The 24,821-nt window shown below is 38.3% G+C and overlaps 1 protein-coding gene across 3 annotated transcripts in view; it reads right to left on the bottom strand.

The window, feature by feature from the left end:
• Positions 1-24,821, bottom strand: part of GULP1 (GULP PTB domain containing engulfment adaptor 1) — a 165,067-nt gene that overhangs the window by 39,520 nt on the left and 100,726 nt on the right. For all 3 annotated transcript variants that reach the window (XM_058809193.1, XM_058809192.1, XM_058809194.1), the window contains 2 exons: positions 24,323-24,384; positions 1,209-1,280 (listed from right to left, as the gene is read on the bottom strand). In XM_058809193.1, the coding sequence (XP_058665176.1) occupies positions 1,209-1,280; positions 24,323-24,384 (134 nt within the window). The remainder of the gene's footprint in view (positions 1-1,208; positions 1,281-24,322; positions 24,385-24,821) is intronic.

Genomic DNA, 24,821 nt, shown 5'->3' with positions numbered 1-24,821 from the left:
GGTTATTCAGGAGTCCAACAAAACATTTAAAACAAAAGCAAAGCTGCTCCATAGCAAGATATCACTCTGACAGATTTCTGCACAGAACTGATTTTTCTGGGTGTATTGGAGTTTTATAAAGACAAACGACACAAGGTGCACACAAACCCACTTTGTTTCCACTGACAGAATGCTGCAATGCTTAAAAAAGGGTTAAACTTAGCCTAAAACACTTGAAAAGCCCTGGCCAAAAATGACTCTATCTGCAGCACAGAAAACTCTTTTTGGCATAAAACACTCCAAGAATCAGCTACATGAATCTTTAAAGGCAGCTGTACTATTTTGGTAGAGGGACAACAACAGCAAAGACATGTTTCAATACCTTAATAAGATTACTGATCCATCTGGTAAAGATGGCTTTCTCAAGGGAAAACTGAGCCTTAAAAGCTGAGCTACATGAGTAATCTCTTGTTTCCTTTCTGCATTTCTTTAGTACGGTAATAACACAATCAATTTTTTCAATATTGACTCCCCACGTTTCCTGCCCATTTCCAAGGAACCTGTTTAAATGAACAATGAAAAGCCTGCAAAAAGTTATGAAAAATGCAATAGCAGGGAGAAAGTTTTTTTACATCTAAATAAACTGAAGGGCCAATAGCTCAGAGCAGCTAAGCATGAAGCAATTCCACAGGAACAAGGCAGTGGAGTGGACTGGAACAATCAGCATTCCCTTCCCAGCTCAGTGTCAGAAGAGCTCTGAGCAGCCAAGGCAAAGCCACGTTCACTGAAAACAAACAACCCTCAGCAAGTCCTTGCATACAGATATTTTTAGTTGTCCACCAAGTCCCTTGGTGGCCAAGCACACGTAGCCAGGAGGAAATTGCAAAAGCCTGATTTCCTCAGCCATAGCTTGGGATGGCAGCTAAAACAAATTCTTGCTACTTCAGTTTGTATTAACGGAGCCCTTAATAAGCCTGAGGAAGAAGCATTAGCCATTGAAATACATTAACTTCATAAATATTTCTGAATGATCGTAAAATCTGTAGGACAATTAAATATTGTAGACAGCAGAACACCTGACCATACAGACATAAGGAAAAACCTACACACTAAAGGGTTTAGTAAAAGCAATACTTCTAGAGCCAGTGAATTCACCTAGAAAACCAACAAAGTGTCTTAGAAAAGTGGGTAAGAACACATTCAATTTATGTCTCATTAAAAATTCTTACCTTTAATTTTCTAACAGCATCTCTTACAACTTCTGTGCCTTTGGGCTGCTCCACTTCTGTACTGCCTAGAAACTGAAAAAATTGCAATTTGTGAGCAGTAAGTTATGCATTTAAAGGCCTAATCAACTTGAGTAATCTTATTTTCGAACAGCATTTTGGAAAGGCAATTGTTTCAGTAGTTGATAAATAAAAAAAACCTTCACACAGCTATTTCTATTCAAGAAAATAACAAGAATTACATTCTATACTAATATTAGCATTATTAAAACTGACTTTAAAAAAATCCTATACAAATATGTAAATTAGAAGTTCAAGTACCTTTTTCTACAGGGAAATTACCACTTTGGTAATAACTCTCTTTAGAAAATAATAAAAAAATGCACACAAAATACAGATGGAACATTCTTCCCATGAAAAAACACGAGCCAATAATTTGGATTCTGTCACTTACACATTCACACAAGATGTAAGATAAATTAAAAGAACTGATTTTCCTCTCAGAACTGCTCGGTATAGTAACACATTTACAGGAACTGGGCTCCAGCTTATGTAAAACAAGAAAAATATTCAAGTAGTTTCTACTACAAGTCACATTTTTACCAAGTAAGGCTTTAATGAAAACCAAACATATGTTTTCATATACAAAGCATAATACTGCAAAAGGACCTTATGTCTTTATTTGTACACTGAAACGCTTTTGTTTTCTGTACAATCACTCTTTTCTACTGTGCTGTTACAAAATGTATGATAATCCTGCCTGAAACCCATCTGTGTGAGCACTAATTGACTTTCTGTTGCCAAATTTTGACATTGAACTACAGTGAAGTCACATCAAGTACATATATATGCTAAAATACCTCTAGGAAAAAAAACCCCTCCCTTTTCTCCCAAAGTACAGCTTTCTGTGTACCATGACACACAGAGCCATGTGCAATTTTTCAGTCCTAGCCATTTTGAAAGGGATTTAAATTTGCCAAGATACAGACAACTTAAACAGAGTAACTCTGGAGTTTTTGGTTCTATTAAACCTTCCAAACATCTTTAGTGCAGTCAGTGTGCTCAAGGTACTCCTGCAAAGAAACTGTGCACCTCCACCCACAGTGAAGCCTCATTAGATATTTGCTACTGACTGAAATATGACATGCCACCTTGAAAACAACAGTGTAAATCAAAACACCACACACATCTGCTGCCAATATTCTCTATGATTACATTTCTCCAGGAGACCAAGGCTTTGGAAGAACAGAGCAGAAGGCTCTGCTATTGATTTGATGTCCTTCACACAACATCTCTGATGACTTGAGACTGAGGGGATGATCTTGCCTGGAAAAGTGATGGCTGCACAAAATGCATGTAGAGAAGGAAGAATGATTCTTGGACATGATGGATTCTGCACGTGGCAGAGACAGAAAGGGAAAGAGGAGTGAATATATGTTAGCAAAAAAAACCCCAAACCAGCAGGTAAGATCACATGAGAGTCTAAGAGGAAGGCTAAAACACCAACCAGATACCTGCAGACAAGCAAACCTAAATCCACCACACCTGGCAGAACACAAGAGGCAGAAGTTCAATTGCTGTATGCTGGTGAGCACACAAGGTATGTGATACACAGAGCAGGAATCCTGCAGAAACACAGGGAAGAAGAGCTGCAGGTGTGGACAAGGCTCAGTGAGCAGAGCAGAGGTCACTGCTGCCCATGGAGAAGCAGAGACAGATGCTTCATCCCTGGCTGTTCCCTAATCCTTGTACTGTTTCCAAACTGGCAGCACCAGTGTAAGCAGCCCAGTAGTTCCCAATGCAGATTCAGGGCCAGGCCTCTGGTGGAACTGGGTCATGCACACACAGAGATGCCCCAGGTTATGCTGCCTTGCCTGCAGCTGCTTCTCCAGAAGGGCACAGGGCTGCCCTATATTTCTTACTTACTTCCATCCAGATGACCAAGCTCTAATAAAGCTAAGAAAGAATCAGTCATTTCCCCAGGACTCTCCTCTGCTTCACAGTCCAAGAAGGATGAAGGTATCTTTGCTGTATTCAGTAAATCCCAGCAGCAGACCAATCTTTCCACAAACAGTACCTTCCACAAATACTGTTCTCCCAGAAGCTTGTACCTCATGATAATTCACACCACTGCCTCAGAAAATCAAATTCCCCAGCCACAGCTGGGGAATCTGTTAAATGCCACTGAATTGTAAAGCTTATAGTAATGTTCCCCAAACCAGAAATTAGCATTTATGATCATGGAGGGGAGGGAGAAGTAGATTTTAAAGCAGAAAGATAAACTGCTGAAAGCACTTTAAAAGATTGACAAAACCTGAAGAAAAACTCATTGTGTTTGCTCAGTAAATTACAAAAGAAATAAACAACCAAGACTCAGAGAATACAGAAACACCAAGAGACTTAGATCAGCATTTACAGAACATAACCCACTAGAATTCCATAAATCATTCACTCTCTTCCAGATGAGTGTTGGTTTTGACATTAGGCATCACCACTAAAATTTCAATTGCTCTCAGCAATCCAAATTCCAAATCCAGTTTTGAGCTGGATGTGGAATTCAAACTTGTGCATAATAAACTATTAAGCATAGGAAAATAATTAAGACACATTTAATCCAGATATACAAAGAAGAATTGTAACTTAAATGTTAAGACCAAGAAAAATTACAAGGCTATACTATGGATTGCACTGTTTGTAACTATTTCTAATTCTTTCAATTGCAACTGTACTTTTTGTTAATTCAGGTGTGTTAAAATTGCTTACACATTTCATGCTTGACTTCCCTTCTTAATTCCTTTGTAAGAGTAATAAAAAGAGAACCAGCAATTAAGGGGAGATATTCTGAATATTTGTATTAATTGGACTGTTCTGTTTGGGGAAAAATAGAGACAGAATTTCAGACCAAGACAGGTTTGTAACAAAAGAATTACTATGCAATAAAGCTTTAACAAACAGCTAATGTTCCAATGGGAGGCTTTTTATGGCTTGCTTTTCCATATGCTCTGTACCTTTTCCATCTCCTCTATCATCATTTTCTGTTCAATATGAGGTACCAATTACTGTGGTATTACTGATGATAGCTAAGCTAAGCAAACAGATGTATTTGCAAAGCTGGGGCTTCAGCTGCCAAGGTCACTGCGCAGTTTGTACAACCCCTGGCACAGCAGACGCGCTGCCACCAGGGTTTCTGGGGGAAGCCACCAACAACTAACTCACCACCCTCATGAAATGGGAAGGTGGCCATTTCATCATGGTCCTTTCAGCAGATTTTTCTCACCAAAACTCTCACAAACACAGAGAACAAATATTTGTTGTATCAGGAAGTTGGTCCAGCTGTGGCATGAATAATACAATTATTCAGCATGGAAGAGTTTCTGCAACAAAAATTTCAGAGCAAAAGGGGTAAATGTGAAACCTCCCTTTCCATGCCCAGGCCCCTTTAGGGAGCAGTACTGATCCAGAGCTTTAGATGGGAACTTGGCAAGTGCTTGTTTTCAGCATTTGAGGTTCCCTTCTGCAACCTGACTCATGCAGAACAACCAGCATAGGAAACCAAAGTGGTTCCTCAGAGTCAAGCTAACACAACTCCTGCACTTCACTGCAGAAGAGGGAAACAGAAAATAACAGTTTCCCTTTAGATCATTCACGATTAATACTAAATGCAAACTAATAAACACATTAAGTGCTTAAGTGTTCTTTACACAAGTAATGTGCTCAAATACATAATACATCTCAAAAATGTTTACATATGACTGCTACATCCATTTACTGTCTGCAGCTAGCAAAAACATTATTCCTGAGGTTGGTGTACTCCTTGCATAACATGCCTACTCAAACAGACACAATACATAATTTAGGCAAGCCACGAGACTCAAATATTTATGTGCTATTTACTATTAAGTTCATCGTGATCATACTGAATTTTTGTTGGATATGTAAAAAACTTGGAAGAAGATGGCATTTAATACTTTGTATAACATAAAGCAAGCTAAAACAATGCTCTTTACCACACATTTTTCACTGCAGTCTGCCATTCTTCCAAACATATTCCCTACAAAAGTGATGAGCAGTTATTTTCCTAATATATTACTCATTCTTATTTCACTTGCAGCTGTCTGCAATCAGAAATAACTCTTATGAGGCCAACAGATCCTATCAGTCAGGACCATTTAAGTGTTCCTTTAATGTACAGTGATGTTTGCCATGAAGAAAGTGAGCTGTTGGCCAGCCACATACAAGACAAACTCCTCAGGTCAAACTGTTTGTAATCTAATACTAGCAGACAACCAGATGTGCTCACTCCACATGCAAAGATTTGCAAGATAATGCAGCTGAAAAGAATTAACAGATACTATTTCAACATATTAAAGCAACAGAGGTTTTATCATTGACAGCAACTGAGAGAAAATTCAGCTCTGTTATGGCCAGGAGGGCTGTCTTACAGAACAAGCTATCAGACAGACCCTTTGTGGGGAATATCTTTGTCAGAATGAAGATGACATTTCCCTATGCACTAACATGAACAAGTCATATTTTTGGTCCAATTCCATTGTGAAGTTACGGAAATTGTATTTAGAGTTGTACTTTGGCTGGAGAAGCTATTAAAACAAAAGGTAAACAATCTTTTACTTTGCTGGCACAATTAAAAGTCATTTCAAATGTAAGACAACTTCAGGCATCCAGAATCCCTGACATTCCTGACAAGGCTGCTGCTGTTCTGGTGTGCCCAGCAGGTCTCAGTAAAGCCAGGTGAATTGTTAAGGTTAGCAGAGCACTTTCTTTCCTTGACATCAGCAGGAAACTCTCCAGTAATTCTTGCCCTGGCAGTTTAGATTTGATCCTCAACACTTTATTGGCTTTATATGCAAAGAACATCCAGGTGCTTTTCTTCAAAGCTTAGGGGGGAAAAAACCTCCATACATGCTTAGGAAAAGTTAGTTTTACCACACCCAAAAAATGAATAAACTTGACTTTTGATTAAGAACTAGTTTTAGGTGCACGTCTGAATATTTAATGTAGACTTCCACTCTTCCAGTAGAGAGCAGTGTAGGATATTTTAATAATAAAACAACATCTGTTTTCCTTTGTCATCACATTTCAATCTTGAAAAAAATCCAGTCTTTCACAGTGCCACATTTCTTTTTTACTCTGAAATTGCTGAACATTAATGGTTCTCTTTTATGCAGACTTAAATGCAATTATATGAAAACAGTACTTACCAAAATCATACAATAAAGAAAGGGAAAAAAACCCAATGCAAAATGACTGGATACCTGCTGGCAGCTTTTGACAAATTAGCTCCTTCTGCCTCCTCAGTTCTACAGGGATGCTGATTTACGGATGAAAGGAAGACAAATGTATCCACATTGTGAGAACACCAGAACAACAGAGTATAAAACAAGAATGAAAGAGAAGAGGGACCAGTTCTGAATAAATGTCTAAGCTGTTAACCACTCCATAAACCCAGGCAGACGTTTTGCTCAGCCTTGCACTCGTGAGCCTTCTCCATCACTCCAACAGCAGACGGACAACAGGGACCATAAAACAAACAAAACTTGGTATTTTGGGTTCCTTCTCTTTCCCCACCCCACAGTTCAGCTCCTCACCTGCAGCAGCTTCCTTGGCTCTCTACAAAGACATGTTTTTTGCCAGAGCACATAATGTTTGGATTTTTCCCCTTTGGAGAGCACTTTCCTAGTGCCACCTTAAACACAACTCCTGGGCATGATTGCCACTCAAATGAGAGCAGAAATCCAACTCTCCACATGGGAGTACGAGGCAAAGTGGCATCAGACACACATCAGCACATTCCTTGAATATCCCCTGCTTGTCTGACATCTAATGCTCTGCAGAAGTGGTGGCCCTGACACAAGAAAGAAATTCTAGGTATTTTTTGAGGGAGCGTTCAAGTACTACTGGCAAAGAAGAAAGATGAATGCACAATTAAAAACATTTTTAAAAAGGCAGCTATCTAATGGAAATCAAATATTACCAGGTATTTAGTCCATCAATAGAAAATATTTATAGCAATTAAGATATGATGAAAGAAAAATCTATTTAATAAGTTATTGAATTATTTGGGGAGAAAACAAGAGTGTTACAGAAATGATCATAAAGTAATTAGGTTCAAAAAGTCCCACTGGCTTAATTTGTACTTTCTTATATTCTCAACAGCTGCAGTAATTAAGAGCTCTCCACCCTCAAATACACAAGCAGTCATTTCAGCCTTTCAGTCTGGATCTATTAATCAGTAATAAAGAACATTATTTGATATCTAAAGCTCAACATATCTTTGAACAGCTGACAGAGACAACAGAAATTTCCCTGGAGTTGTGCACCTCACCTGGCTGTGGCTCCTGCCCAAAGGTCTGGAAACAGGAACCCCTAGAAATATTCTGTCAAAGCTACCTGAGAAACTGAGGGCACGTGGCAGCTCTAATCCTGCCTACACCTGCATCCTAACCCCTGTTCAGATATGCTAAAAAGAGAAATTATTGAGCTGCTGACTGGAAGAAATCAAGTCAGCTGATTCCAGCTTGGTGTAACCCTAAAGGCCAAAGAATAGGATAATTACACAAGGTCACATTCCTCCTCAACTCCCACTGCAGCCAGAAGGGAAAGTGGCACTCAAAAAGAAAAATACTACAGGAATATATGTTTGTATTACCAAAACCAGCTTGTTTGTAAGCAGAACTTCAGAAGACCTTAGGATACACTTGGTAAATGATCAAAACTTAAATCTTCTCCAGTGTGGCCACATACCAAGTGGGCTATCAACAAGGATAAAATAAAAAATTAAATCCAATTGCAACACAGCTATCAAAGCTGTGCTCTGTATTAAAGCATCTAATTCTAAAGACAAAATGATGCTAATACAGGTAGGACCCACACAGGGGAGCTAAGAGCAGAATAAATACAGAAAGAGAGAAAAGGTAACACATGTACGTTGTCACAACTGTCACTACAGCAAACACCAGCTGTACAAGAGAAACCAGCCAGCATTTCTTCAGCCCATCAGTCTCCCCAGCACTTCAGAAGCCCAGCTCAAACTGAACCATGCACCTGAGGATCAGACAGGCTCTGGGGGTGGTGTACCCTGTTCTCCCATTGCACACACCTCCAGCAGCCCCCCACAGCTACCCAGACTACAGACACAGGCTGAGAGCAGCACAGCTGCCCCAGCCTGACTCCCACCTCAGGCACTGAGAGCAGAGAACATTTCCCTGGCTCTGATCCACACACTCCTCAGCTGGAGCTGACTGTTCACTCCAGCCCTGAGTGGGGAGGAGGAAGCAGGTAATAGGGATATGTCTTAGGGGTAGTCCAGCTTGGAGCAAAAAAAAGACAGCAAACTCAAGCCACTTTTAGAAAATTCTGAAAAAACTTTGATGTATGGGAAAAGGGCTTAAAAAGGGAACACTTTGCCAGTGCACACATGGCAGTGATGCTAATACTAGTAGTATATCATGCTGAAGGCCTGTTTTGCTTTTAATCCCAGATGCACTTCCCATGGCTGATAAATAAAATCAAGGATAACATTTGGCATGTAATAAACCAGGGCAGGAGAAAATGGCAGTGAGAGCAAATCCATCACTGGAGAACATAATTTCTCATCATGTATTCCCTGTCTGTGTCTGGGTCACACAGGTTCTTTTTATGCCTTCTTTCCTCATGTGTGTGGCAATGTTCTTCAGCCTTCACATGCAAGAATCCTGTACTCAGAGGCTGGACAAAATGAAGGAGTAAATTAAAGAATGACACATTTTCAAAATTCATCTATTATGCTTAAATTTGGACATACTCTGTGTTTCCAGTTTGGCTTTTTACACATGTGAAAAGACTTTTTTTTTTTTTTTTGGTAGGAGAAACTGTCAGATCCTTTTGCTGCAGCAGGAGATGTCCGTGAATAACCCAAAGGCACCATCCTCAAGTTATTACAGCTCTTTTACTCCAATCCACTATTGACACACCAAACAATGGCATCAAATCTGCTCCTCTGCTGCTACTCATCAACTCTGCAGAGCCTCCTGTGGCACAGCTGGATACTGCCTCAAAGTTTGAGGGTAACTACCAGGAAAAAACCCATCCAAATAAGCATAGTATTGACAAATGCGGTCTAGCTTGACCCTACACATGGCCTGAATTGCTTCTGACTTGCATAGGAAATGACTGAGCTGTCCAACCACAGATGCTCAATAACATCCTTGTCAGCTCCTGCAACCTCTGTTGTTACTCTCATATTGGTTTAGATTCCATTTAGTTTGTGCCCTCCAAGAATTAAGAACTGGAAGCTCTGAACTGACTGGTCAGTCCTAAAATGCAGTGTATCTTCAGTTCTGCAAGAATTTTCATTGCTGAAGGAAGGTTCAGTGAAGGTGGGCACACAAACCATTCTGTATCAAGATAGGACAAACAGATGTAATTATCAAACAAGACACTTCCTTTAGAAAGGACAGTCAAATGTGAAAAGCCTCTGATACTCACTGAAGACACATCACACTACTTGAATACTTCAATTTAGAAAATTTATATTCCTGACTAGATTGTTTCCAATAAAAACAAAATATCTTCACTGAAGGAAGGCACCTAAAAATAATGCATATTCACTATTTCATACATCAAATTTTTGAACTTCAGAAGTAAACAATAACAGAGTGGACAGATTTTTCAGCTTTACACATTGATAATTAGACAGACTTCATTTGGCACCACAGCAACTCAATTTAACTCAAGCATAACTTCTTCGTGAAAATGGTAAAGTCACAGTTGGCCCTTAAATGTACTAAAAGACTGTTTTTCATTAAGTCCTAGATATTTACAAATATCTTAATGTAACAAATTTGACATAATTTGCTGATTTTTTATTTTTATTTCCATGAGCCAGATGCCAATGCAGTGTTTAATTTACCTTCAACATAAAACTGAAAAATTGCAACAACTCCTACATTCTTTTTACAGATGTGAAATGCAGTGTTAGAAATTTCAGAACACAGAGGCCACTTGGCTTCACTTCCCCCTTCACCTCTGCAGATGCCAGCCATCAACTCTGGCCATTCAGCAGGAACTTCACTGCACTGCTGTAGGAGAAAACCTTCAATTGTTACTGCTTGTGTAAAGCCACTATTTTGCCCAAGCTGAGGTCAAAGATCTTTTTTTTCAGCACTCTCAAATGGAAAGGACACATTCCCATGTCCACTGGCCCCTCAAAAAACACACACCTCTAGTAAAACCTACAATTAAAGGTACAGCAAGATAAAGATCCCAAGTTGCATTGCAGCAGCTTGAATACCCAGCACAAGCCATCAAAAGCTGCTGTCCTGGTTTCACAATTTAGCACTGCTGAATTATCACCCTGGTTTTCACAACCCCACTGTTCCTCTGAATGCAGCACCTACTGGCTGGCTCTGTATTAACATCCTGCAACCATCTCTTTTTCTACAAAATACAGCAAGCTGAAGCTTGAACTCTGTTAAGCTCCATCTGTGCTGCCGATTTTTTTTCCTACAAATATTAGGTGCCTATCTCCCCAAAGAAGAGTGGAAATCGAACTGAGACAAAAAGCCCTCATGAAGAGCCAAGATATGCTGTCAAGTATTTGATAACAAAGCTACCTTAATTCAGAAAACTGACAGAACCATTCTGCTTTACCAATAAGGTGAAGCTTTCTAAACCCAGGAGCATTTGATGCAGAAGTTTTGGGGTGCACCTCTGAGGCAGGGGAGCAAACAGGCCATGGCACCACTGAGAGCAGCTGCTCCTTCCAAGAGATGTTTCCCAGATGAGTTCATTGTTAGGAAGGGCTCTGAGCACAGGCTTCAGATCCTTGCTTTCATAACAACATGTACCAGACCAGCCAGGAGTTTCCATGTGCCAGTTCAAGGTGGGATTGTGCAATTCTGAGCATTCAGCTTGTAGCAACTGAAGCTGGACACAAAATTCTTGCAGCCTTCCTCCGCTCAATGTAAATAAATTCTACAAGTTCTGGAAGAAATTGTGATGGATTTATATACATATATATATATATATAGTGTATATATATGTTAATAAATAAAATTCAAAACCTATTGAAGTTATTATTTTTTACCAGAAAACACTAACGATATCTTATAAAAACAGAGATTAAATTGCACAGATGTTTCCCATTTTGTGGTTAAAGTTTATTTTGATCTAATTGCTACCTCCCTTGTCCTTGACAAACTAAACACTGAACTTGTACTATCATGGCAATACAACTTCTGCCATGGCAACATGCAATGACATTATAAACACAGAAACAGGAATTCCCTGTGGGACAAAAAACAGAAGTCACAGTTAGGAACAAAATCCTCATTCCAACACAAATAGCCTCAGTAATAGGAACAAATAACTATTGTCCCTGACTCGCAGTTTATTAAAGACTTTTTCCAGTTTAATGTGAAATAAGAAATGGCCTATTTTAAGGACACTGCATTGCTTCTGAATCAGGACTTGTAATACTGCAAGGCTTTCTGCACCATAATTAGAATAAATGACTCCTGATTTAATTCTTGATTCAGGGAATCAATGTGCTGTCAAACAGAGGACAGGCAGCACAACAGAAAAGAGCTATTCTGAAGAAAGAGCCATGAATTTGTGCAGCTAATGCTTTAGCAGCTTGGAAATAACATATAAATTTTAGTAGGCTTCTGAAGACACCCAAAATTTTGGACAGAGCCTCAATTTCTTTTTTTTAAGCCGTCATTACCAGAGAAGGTCATCTTTAAAATCTAGTATCTTAACTTTGAGTGCAGTAAATAATTTATACATACATTCTGTGGGCAAGATAAGAGACACCACAGGGCAGATACAGGTTCTGAGGAGCATTAAAGGGCAGGAACATCAAGCATGAAACTTTGTTGCTTTTTCATTGGTTGGTTGATTTTTTTTCCCTAAACTGTAGATTTCCTATACTGAGAACCACTTAATTTGTGAAAAAAGAATAAGCCTAATGTTTTATTAGTAATGTAACTTCAGTGAGAAAATATGTTGAGTCAGTATGCAAAGTGTAATTCACAATCACATGGCTAATCTACATGAATATGCTAAATTAAATACACTAAATTCAATACTATATTCATAGAAATTAATATCAGCATTTTTATAAAAGTGGACAAGAAAATGTCTGTGTCCAATAAAAATAAAAAGAAATTATTTTTCTTGGCTCCTAGAAACTACTTCCTAAGCTCCATTTACTTCTTTAGATGTGTTGGTAATTTTATACAAATGACACATATAGACATCTTTCTCACCTGCTATATTCACAGAACTATCTCAGAAATGTTCAGAGAGTATTTGACTGGGATAGTCAAGTCAAAACCAAATTAGTTACTTGTGGAAGGAACTAATTCTGCAGGGAGAGGTAGTCCATGCAGCAGATAAATACACAGGCAACAAAGCAGATGCCCTTAAAACTGAACATGATTGAAATTCTGACAAAATATCTTTAAGTGAGTACCTTGGAATAAAAGAAAAAGGACAGGGCAACCTGCACTGGTTCTGAGTACTTTGATTATTTGGACTGAAAAGGGGCAATAGCAACAAGACAGCACAGCTGGAGGTAAACTGGAAAAGCAAATGAAGAGCAGGGCTGGAGAGGAAATAGCTCTGCAACCACAGCAGCTCAACAGGGTCTTCATCGACTGTGGGGTCATAACTACAGCACAAGGTCAGCTGGTCAAGGATTTTTGGGAATTGCATTCAAAATTTTTATGGGAAAACACAAACATGTTGGAAATCTTCCTTCCCAAGGCTGGGAACACACCCTTAACGTACCTCTGCCTCGTGGTCTGTGGAAATGCTGCTGCACAGAACACAAACCCTACTTTAAATCCCTCTTCTTCAACTCCTGCACTGATTCTGGGAACAAGTACAATTCAGGCAATGGGCCTCAACAAGAAAAGCACTCCTTACATTGGTTTAGCTGTACTGGATCTTCCACTTTTCCTGCAGAGAATTGGAAGTGTCTTCTCTGTGATGATTTCTGTTTTATGAGCCTGTCTATATTGTCTCTCATTAATCTGTTTTTCAGAAGAAACTCCCTTCTTTACACACAATCTCTCATAAAATACAGCTATAAAACAGATGTGATCACCATAATTCAACATCTGGCCTTCAGGCACTTGAAGAATATCCATAACAGAGGCTTTTTTTTTTTTTTTTAAATCTAGATAGGATGAGGTAATTTTAAAAATTATTTGGAACAGAAATAACTGTCTCTTTATGTTATCATTTAACAAATGTGGAGCACTACTAAAACACAGAAAATATCCTTCCCACTAAAAAGCACAACATAGAAAGCTGAATTTTCTTATTTGATTATTTTAGCAAAATGTAAAAATATTTCGACCTGGCAACAGCAGATATGAAATGAAACCACCATTATCATGACCTTAGATCTACCAGCAGATGAGATGAACATCCTGGATGAACTTTTTAGGAGAACATAACTGAGATGGAAAGTAATCTGTAAATTATTTTACAATGGCAATAAATCCAAGAAAAAATTGGCTTTCACTTCTTACTTCATAGAAAATATTATGTTTTTCAATAAAAGACCTCAATCTGGTGCTGAAGTGGTAAAATTAAGCTGGACAAGATCATTAAAATGATACTCATATCATTAGGTGAACATAGAATGAGAAAAGTCTGATTCTGTATTTAAAAATCCTTCACATAAGGACATGGAGTCTTCCCTAAATAGCAACCTAATCCTTTTCACTAAGAGAACAGGTATTGAGAAGACATTTAATCTTGAGCTCAAGGCATGAAAGCAGAGTTCAAAATTTGGGGTCGGATTTGAGAACAGAGATTTGGGGCAGATATGTGGAAAATCTTCAGTATTACCTCTGTTCCTTATCTTTAAGCTGAGGATAATAAGTCACCAATTTCTTATCTGCATTATCATTTAATTATCCCAGCTGAGAAGAAAGCTCATGAGAGAAGTCCAAGGTCTTCAGTTGCCTACTTATTCTGAGCTTTGATCTATGACTACTTGCATCAGGGTAGCACCTACAGCCTCCCTCTCATTATTCTGGAGGCTGCACAAACATCAAAAAGATAGCCCTTAGCTTCAAAGAATTTATGATCTAATGAACTGTGATAAATTGCAGTAACCCCTTGGAAATGCACAGCACAGTTTCAGTTAGTACCTCTGAGTGTTACTGATGAAAATCAATATAAAACATCGACCCTATTCTTCCTCATACACATCAAACAACCAACACTAACACAAATAAAAAGCTATAAGCAGCACAATATTAACAAAGTGTTCTGGCACACAGAGTGCTTCAGCAGATTTCAAAGATAAAAAAGAACATGTGAAGAGGTCCCACCTTCCCACCTGCCTCTCTTCAAAATCCAAAGTTTAACCACTAAACCCATACCTAGTTTTGAAGATTTAAGATTATTCTGAACATTAAGTAAGCACATGCAATTTTGGGGAATGCTTTTCATTTTGAGAATGTTTGCCTTTGAGAGTTTCAGGTCCTCAGTGCCTCATAAAGTGAGGATATGGGATATGGCCTCTAAACTCTGACTTAAGATGACCTATAAATTCCTGATTGTAATGGATTTTTCCACAATAAACCTGTATTCATGAGTAAACAAGATTTGCCTCCCACTTAATCTTTTAGCTCTAATTAACATGATTTGTTGAGTTACTTACCTGCCCTTGTAGTTTCTTTCTACTCAGAAGCATTGGGAGCTACAGCAATAGTACAAGATCGGATTTAAGGACTTTTCTAGTTCATGCTTCAAGTTATCTTTCCCTTCAAATGCAACCCTTGATTCTGCACATTGCAAAGATTTAATGGACATCCTTGTTTCTATATTTTCCCTATTTTCAGTAATACTACAGCAAGACATTGCAAAACAAATTGTAAAACAATAGGACCAGCCCCATTTCGACTTTCCTAAAGATTCAGAAGGAAGAGAATATTAGTTAAAAAAATACTGAAGATAAAAAATGAAAGTTTAGAACAATGTAACCCATCATTACCTTTTAGTGGCACATAATTCCTAGTGAAAATGCAAAACATTTAAACAAAGCTTTACAAATAACTTAATGCAAATATTTCTCCTCTGCTATGTTCCAAACCAGAAAAATACTAGTTTCTCTATTAAGTTACACCTAGCATTCTCATATTCAAAGTTCAAAATGCTTTTTAAAACAGGCCAAGATTGTTTTACCCTTTCTGAGCCAAAGTGATCAGAAGGAGGCATTTCTGAAATATTTATTGCAGTCCAAGATCTGCAGCTGACTACTGTACACTGCTATTTTATTAAAGTTAATAAAGTCAGGGACTGCAGCTGGTGGTTTGTCTGATGGTTTATTAGAGGAAGAATCCTCATGGAGATCAGCATATGTGAAACTTTTCCTGAATGGTGAACAGCCTGGCTTTTGGACAGACTCCTGTAGTCTTGGCTCTGTTTTTAAAATTTTATCTCCTTGTAGAATTTTCTGTTAAGAATACTGTGCCATTCTCTTATTCTCTATTAAACCAGCTCTGTTTCTAGTTTATAGAAAGGCTGAGATTGAATGTTAGAGATAAGAAAGAGTAATTCACCTGCAGGCCTGATTTAATCTAAAGCAAACCAATCTAGAAACAGCTGTGGGTCACCTAGCCCACAAGGACAATAATCCAGATGTTTGAACCCTACTAATTCCAGCGTCAGGAATTAGTTGAAAGGCCTTTTTCCAGAAACCTCCCATTCCCACAGCTGCCAGCTCTCTGGAAACAGAGCTGCAGAGGGAATCCCAGAGGAGATGCTAATGAGCCTAATTGGCAGTTCCAGGCAGACTTAGGGAGAGGCAAGGGAATAAATATGAGCAACAGGGAGGGATGTGGAGGGTTGAGTAAATCTTTGTTGACCCTAAGGTCTTTGCACACTCTTTCTAGCTCTGTTAATTCTGACTGGACAGACCTCTGAGCTTTATTCATTTGTTTTGAACAGGGAGATCACTCACTGCTCCTTCATCAGTGAGTGCCTGCTCTTATCCAGGGCTGAGAACTCATGACTGAGTATCACAGACTTCAGAAGATTAGTACTCAAATACTACCTTAGTCTTTCTCTGAAGAATAGGAAAATGACATTGTAAAAGCTGCTATGAAGCTTCTAATGATTTTGTGACTTTTGTCTCAACAATCTCATTGCTCACCTCTTGTGAGACAATACCAGGGAAGGCCAGAGATGCAAATGCTCAAAACATACTTTTAAACTCATTGTTAACATGGTATCTTTAGAAATATGCTTCAGATGCTGAGTTGAATACTAAACCATAGAATCAGTTAGGTTGCAAAGGGTCTCTAAGATCATTGCATGCAACCCAGCACTACCATGTTCACTGCTAAAAACGTCCTAAGTGCTACATCCACATGGTTTTTGACCACTATCAGGGCTGGTGATTCCACCACATCCCTGGACAGCTTGTTCTACGCCTCACCACCCTTTCAGAGAAGAAATTTTCCCTAATATCCAACCCAAATCTCTCCTGGCAAACTGGAGGCAAATTCCCTTTGTCCTGTCACTTATTACCTTAGAGAAGACACCAACTCCCACTTGTCTACAACCTCTTTTTGGGTACATATAGCAGCCAATAGGGTTTTCCTTCAACCTCATTGTGTCCATGGGGAAAAAATCTGGGGAGCATCTGGTGCTCCCTCAGCAGCTCCTCATAGGACTTGTGCTCTAAATAGAATATTATGAAGAACTGCTGCTGAGAGTTGCTATTAGTACTACAGAAAAACCTGCAAGTGCCTTTTCTATTAAAAAAAATATATTCCACTTTCAGAACTTTTTGGATTAACACTTAAACACATGGTTGTTCATTACAACAAACAGTGCTTCTACACTAAGAATCACAATTTAGAAGAATAATCTAATAATTATAATCTACATAAAGAATAATAAATTATACAATAAAAAGAACCTAAAGAGTGTACCTAGCATAGGTTGGGTCTCAGGTGCTATGTTGTTCACCAATGTGCTCTGTTAATTGCATCATCCACATAATTCTTCTATGCCAGAGAAAACAACACCACAGAACGTTCTGATGTGGATTTTCCAACTCAACCAAAACAATATACATGCTTAGGAAACCAAAATTTGAAGTAAAAGGTTGAAAAAAGTTCTGAGCCAGAAAGAAAAGTTTACCATACATGTATAAACTATGTGCCACACAATCCAGAAGTTACATAGATGCCACGGGTTTCTAGCCCTTCTGCAACTGATTCTTAGACAAAACAGAACAATAACTCATTCTTGACTAAAATAAAACACAAGGCTTAAAGTTACACCTACACCCAATTCTTTCCCATATCTAAGCAAAGTGTAAAACTTGGCAAAACTTATGCCTCCAGGAACTTCAGAATCCTAGCTCCCATTTGGAATCCTAGCTCCCAATGCTGAGCACAGCCCTCTGCCACCAGGAGACCAGATCTGCATGAGCAGCAACATCCAGCAATTCCCTGTAGGGGCACCCCAACAGGGCAACTCTTCAGGCCCTGCAGGGAAAATAAGGCCTTGCAGTTTAATTGTTTCCCTTAAGTTGCATTCATACTTGGAAGCTTAACCCATGTGAAAGGTTGCCAGACCAACTGCTGTGGTAGTTGAAGCCTCTTAGTAAGATAAAAACATCACGTTTCCTCTTAAAGCCACAGGCCAGGCAGCCATCAGTTAGCCTACATAATTCCCAAAAGCATTCCTGCATCCCTGAACAGCTGCCTGAGCATCCAGCTACAGCTGGCAGAGATACAGAGGGGAGAGCGTGGAAGGGGGACCTGGCACAGGGAACATAGGAGGAATAAGGACAGCTTTTCCAGGCATGCAGGGGTGAATTTAGAAAAGCCAAACCTCATCTGGGGTTGACAGCGGTGAGGAATGTGACAGAGAAGAGGATGGCCAGGAAAAAGGGAACTGCACTTGTTCAGCCTGAAGGGGATGAGCCTGGTGTACACACGTCCATGTGTATGCATGGCTGAGAGTCACAAGCTGCACAAAATCACAACTAGAAATAAGGCAAAAGAAGGCAGAATGGTAGGGAATTATGTCCTGGAACTGGCTGCCAAGAGGCTCTGAATCTCTGCCCTTAATGGCATTTAAAGCTCAATTGCATAAGGCTCTGTTTTGTACCACCTGGCTTTGAAATAATTTCTCAGATGGGAATCAGCTGGATCATCTCCAGAGGTCCTTCCAACCTCTATTACACTAGATTCTTTCAATTCCCAAAGCCAATCCTAATCCAAATGCTGGACCACCAAGGGACAACTGCAACCTTCAAGGATGCATAGGACATTCCCTCTTCCTAAAATTGAGGGTGCTTCAAAATCCAACAATGAGCTAAATCTTTTGCAGATTTGTATTTTCAATCCAGATTGTACTTGTTAGAAAGCATATCAATGTCTGAAATAACTGATTTTAGAACTTTCTACCAAAAAAATTTATCTCAAGCTCTTAAGGTGCTTAAAAATATTTTTTCTCTGATGGGAGAGGTGCAAATTAGAATGTTTAAATCAGAGATGATGAAAACGTGTAATTAAGCAGCCAGGGTGCTAAATAAATGGATGTGACGGCAATTTATGTGAGAGAAGCAAACTGCTTGCATACAAAGGAAACCTAAAACTTGCTCAGGATAGGAAATACTTTAGGGCTGTGGTGGATCACTCATCAGCTTCAATGTAGACAAGGGGCTCTGTCTTCATCCTGTTTTATGACATTTTTAACATCTTACTGCATTATTGAGAGAGGGACTCCAATTACTTTTCAGATCCTATGCTGACTGCCATAAATTGGTATGAAGCATTTGTGATTCCTGCAAGAAACTCCAGCCCCCATAACTTTCTTGTGCTGCAAATGTTTCATAGTTGTAAATGAAGTTACGACACACAGGACACAGAAATTTCAAGGAAAGTGGAGCTTATGAAAAGCCCAAAGGATGACAAGCAGAACCTTAAAGAAGATGGCAGCCATAGGGAACAGATCAAGAACTACTGGTTTGTCCTTCAGTTGGAGTTCATGAAGTATTGACAATATGACCAGTGTTTTTTGTAATTTTTTTTTTTTTGTTTCTAACTGGAACCTGCCACAACCATTTCACTCAAACACATAGGCCTTATTTTTTCCTTTTCCAGAAAAAGGAAATAAACGAAACATCATCCATTGTACTAAACTGCCTTGCATTACTACACACAAATGGAATTTAAAGAAGAAACATTGGAATTGCTCATAAATTTGATTTTTTTCTTGAAGGAGGCCCTCTTCTGGAGAGTAAGAGCAATCAAACCAAGTCTGTTGAGAGTACCTGTTGCAGACTTGAAATATTTTAGATTTCATTCGCATGTTTATTAATCTTCAGTATAATGAGCCCCAATTTAATGACTGTAATGTATCAGAAATAACTAAGAAGTTCAAATTTGCATTGCCTTGTAAAATTACAGTTTTTTGCTTTCCTATCTCATTTGGGTGTTTTCACTAAACTAATTTTTCTTGTGCTTAAACACTAATTATGATCACATGCAAGACATTTTGGAACCCTAATGAAAGTTAATTGGTATTAAGTAATTAATTCTAATTATAATAAATTTAAAGCAGGAAAACTCATTATTTCTCTTCTACTGCAATAGTTTCTGATTTTCAACATTTTTGTGCTCTGTTTGAAATATCTTGCTATATCTATCTTCACCGCATATCTTAAATAGTGTGTGTGCCTTTTAACTCTGTTGACTTGGGAAAGCTACATGCAATTTGCCATTTGACATTTTTTCATTACTTTTAATGATGCAGTCATGATCATTCTGCTGAAATGCTGATAGAAAAAGAGAATTTCTATAGCAATAAAAAAATAATTGTAGTAGAAGTGCAGTTTACGCCACAAAAATGCGGCTTTGATAATATTGTACACTAATGATAGCAAAATGCAGATATGCAAAAGACAGAAATGCATCTAGAGCCCTGCACCCATAGTGACATCATTTGACTAAAATGCCTACTCCACATGAATATTATTAGCCATTGAATGATGATAAAAATTATATGGAAGAAGAAATAGCATATAGTTGAGAATCTAAATAATCTGTTTATTGTCCTACAGTGAGGACTAAGAGTTTTAGGTACTGCCAAGGGAGGTCTCTTATTACAGACTCAAACAATCATTTGGGTTGGAAAAGAGCTTCCAGATCATAAAGTGTGACCATTACTAAATTCCTTTTTTGAATTTTTAATTTAACTCTGAGCTTTCAAATTGAAAGTACTACATCAAGAATCAAATCTGCAGCTGACAATATGAAAACTCTGACAGTGAGTGTGAAGCAAGCGTTAGGCCAGTGAGCACTGGGAGCTGTGACATCTCTTGGTGAAACACCCTCCCAAGGGTTTAATGTGCCATCACTTGCCATGGAAAAGGGCAGCACTTCTGCCTCGTGCAAGGTCAGAGCCACTGACCCCTGCCTCGCCAGCTGCCAACACAAACACCAGGCTGGCAAAGCACAAACTCTCTCTGCAAAATGGAAAGCTGCGCTTGTGGAAGTTTGATCTAAGCCAAAAAATAAGCAAGTGAGTCTGAAGGGGATCACAGATGCAGTTACCACAGAGAGGCACAGTACACACGGCTGGTTGGGGCAGCTTTTGACTGGCAGAAAGGCACCACTCAGGGGATGACAACCACCAGCCCTATTTAAAGGTTACAGACTCATTCCATTTTAAAGTTACACTTTGGTCACTTCTGCTTTGCAGAAAGGAAGCTGGCCTCAAACCAAAAGAATTGCCATAAGGGCAAAAGAGAGCTTTTTCTTTACAGTACAGAAAATAACAGAAATATCCCTTCTTAATTAAGGACAATTACAGAAAAAAATTAACACAGAGAAGTTTGGGGTTGCCTTAGAATGTTATACCTGGGTGATATTAAAACTGTCATGCCACATCAAAATGAGTCTATATTTGGTACTGTATTATAAAAATTCTCAATTATCTTTCTGGGAGAAAAAAAAAAGTGTGACCAATATACTTTAATTTGTAGTGACACAGTTTAAAAATACAGGGCCACAAAGTGATGTCAAAATTCTGGCTTCACTAAACAAAGGTCACATATCCAGAGCATGCTGAAGGGTGAGGAATCTTCTTATCAGTGTGTTCTGGTAGACCAAGATATCAGTAAGACAAGAAGAAAAAAAAAAAGGATCCAAGAAAAACCACTAAACACAAAAAAGTAACAGTAACAGAACAAAGGCAACCAAAACAAAACTGAAGAGGGAAAATAAACGCCCCTGTCCCATCCCTGCCACAAATAAAAAAAACCAGTCTCATTGGTTTACACTGTGCAAAACCATGCCAAAATCAGCTAATTTCAAACCAGCAAAGTAGGAGTGGGTGTTGGAAAGTTGGAAAAGAGAGAGAAATTCAAGACAGTTTTATATTTCAGGGCTTCATTAGGAGACTCATGTTTCCTGGATTTTACTTGCAGAAGAAGCAACTCAGCTCATGTTTTCTTGCAAAGAGGATTATGGCCATAAATCATCCTGAGGGTGCATGTTCTAAGAGATAACATGACATTACTAATTCTCTGTTAAAAAGGTTCTCTCCAATTGGTAGAGAAAAAAGGCCACTTGTCAATATTGCAGGTTTCTTTTAATTTCCAGTTAACTTTGCTGAGATTTTTTTTTAATAACAGTCAACTCATGAACTGCATTTTATCAATGAGCTGTCTTAGCAATCAACAAAACATCATCTTTCCCAGTAAGCTCTGTCCATGTTCTGATCATCTCAGATTAGTGTCAGAGAAACTATTTTTGTGTCTTATAAAGAACAGAAACCACTTTTCCATCCACACTAATCTTCATCCAAAAAACTGTGGAGTAGAACACAGCTCACTTACTCATGGACAAATAACATCTCTGGTGTTACTTTCCATCAAACTAATTTGATTTTCTGAACATGTCATTCTTCACTCACATATAAATAAATATAAATCAGATCAAGCGTTGTCTTTTCTTCCCAACACACATGGAAGATACATGAACTGAATGCTAGAGAACTGGAACAATTAGGAAAAAAAAACCCAATGAGTTTGGTTAAATTCTTGTATAATGAAGGCTTTCTGAAGCTTTTAATCATAATTTCACAACATAGCTACAAGTTATCAAATCAATGAGACATTTCACTTAAAACCCAAAATGCTGCAAACCCCACATAAGGTACTGATAGATGCATACTTTCCTCTTCAAGTGAAAAATACTGCAAAACTTAATGAGAATGATACTTGAGAACTCAGGTGGAAATATCATCTAGATTTATTATGGTTATGCATGCATATGCCAGCTGAGTTCATAAAAGCTGAGTGAATTTATTCCAGGTGCCAATAAACAAACAGGGTAGGGAATCCCATACCCTTTACACTCCAGTTACAGAGCAGAGCAATTTTTTGCTTACTTTGAATCAAATGACTGATAGTTCTAAATAAGAATTTTCTACTGTGATCCAAATGAAAAAAAATGAGTTTAACTTTCCTAAAAAAGAAATAATAAAACAAACTCAAAACCCAACATATGTGGTATTAAAATTTCAGTTTCCTGCAAGTATTCTGACTGACCTTAGAGGCCTTCACAAAGGTGGAGGAGGCCCTGGAATAAACAACAAACAGGAGCAGAACTGGAGAGGACATTTAGGCACATATCAGCCTAAATAAGTGGAAAAACATTTTGGACCAAGAGTCTTGCTTTAGATTGGAATTCTCCTTTCTTTTCTTCTGCTCCAGAAGTTGCTGATGCTGTTGTTTCTACAGTTACCACCATCTCAGCACCATCCTCTTTTTTCTAATTCTTTTACTGCACAGCTACACTGACACCTACTCATCAGATCTGCTCTTAGGCAAGACAATGAAACATGAAAGATGAAGGAGGTTTCTTTTTTTCCTCTCAAAGACCAGAAAGGAACAGACATCGTTCAGTGCTTTGAAAAAACTCATGGCTTCTGCTTGCCCTGAAAACACATGGCACAGTCACCACAGCAAGTAATCCTCCCTCTGAAGAAGTACAATATAAAGCCAAAGTGTCTGGCAAGGCTTTTCAGTGAAATGTTAATACATCCTTTCGACAAAAATTCAGTTGGAGAGCACATAGAATAAAAACACATTCAAAACCTGGCAACTGTGAGAAAGAGACTCCACTTCGCACTACAAACTCTGTGGCAATGCTAAACAAAAGAAAATTGCAAATACAAAAGCAGGGAACACTCATATACCTGAGTCCTAGCCCATGAAACAAATATTTTTTGTCACATACAGATTAAAAAATTTGGTACTAGGAATTTCCACATAGATTTTTTTTATTGACTACTTTAACAAAAGTTTTTATATTAAGAAATACCAATCATAAGAGAACATCATCCAGAACGGCCCACAATAGAATTTTAATAAATTATACTCTCAGTTTGAGCAAATAATGGCAGATTGCTCAGTTTACTCTGAGTTGTGTTGATGGCTTCATATTCTCTCCTCCTTTTAGCAAGCTATCTTTTAAGCTGGTATTTAGGTAAGTATTTAGGAACCTTTATGTTCTGAGGTATTTAGGTAAGATCCATTTCCTGTCAAGGGGTGTCATTAGACAAATTGAACCATTACTTATATAAACTTATCTCACTGCAATTAGGGTGAGAAAATTAAAGTAAGGTTTCTGGCTTTACTGAGCAAAAATGCCATTATTGTTCTACCCCATTTCCTGAGTATTTGACATGTCAATATATCCAGCAGAAAGGGTTGTTACTTGTTGCCTTTGATATTGTTCAAAAGAAGTCTGTGCCATTAATTTTAATAATACTGTAAGCATGCAGCCTGATGTAAATTCCTTTGCACTCAAAACCTCAATCCATTTACAAAAACATCATCAAGCAGAAAAGGAACACTAATTTGCTTTCCAGTAAACCATAGCTCAGAACAAGAATCAACTGGCTATTAAAAACAGAGCATTTTCACCTGCAAACCAGACATTTACTAAGCTTGTCTTCATTATTTCACCTGGCAAATCTATGTCTCTGCAATCTTCAAGTCAAAACAAGATAGAATGTGCTGCATTCTAAAGGTAGGAGGAGAAAATAACTTCATATTTTCTTACCTTTGCATTATAGGGAATATAATGCTTTGATAAGGCTTCAGGAGTGTGCATCCATGTTTTGTCTACAGAAAAGCAAAATAAAAGAAGCACTGAATAGGTTATTCAATTGTTAACTTAAGTATAACAGAATCTCTGTGGAAAAGTTCAACAATCATCCTCTCACTCAAAAACCAGCTGTCTGAAGTAGTAAGAGGGGCTGGAGGGAAATCTCTCACACCTTCTCAAACACTTAAAAGAAAGAACCTGCTTCTTTCTGTTGGGCACATTTCCTATTTTAACCAGCTTGGTTTTCCATAAGAACTACAATTCCTCACCCCAAATGGTTCTGTCTCAGATCAGGATTTTATGCATCCTGCTGTTTAAAGCACTGACTGCATCTTGTGCATCTAATGATGCTGTTTTGATGAATTATGTCCTTTTTCTGATGAATTATCAAGACATTAAAGGGACAAACAAAAAATTATACAAGTTGCAACTGACAGAAGAAAGCCCTAATCCT

This window comes from Ammospiza caudacuta, chromosome 8, assembly GCF_027887145.1.
Source record: "Ammospiza caudacuta isolate bAmmCau1 chromosome 8, bAmmCau1.pri, whole genome shotgun sequence".
In the NCBI taxonomy this organism is placed as follows: Eukaryota; Metazoa; Chordata; class Aves; order Passeriformes; family Passerellidae; genus Ammospiza; species Ammospiza caudacuta.
The sequence above is the reverse complement of the archived record's forward strand: the minus strand, read 5'-3'. Positions and strand labels throughout refer to the sequence as shown.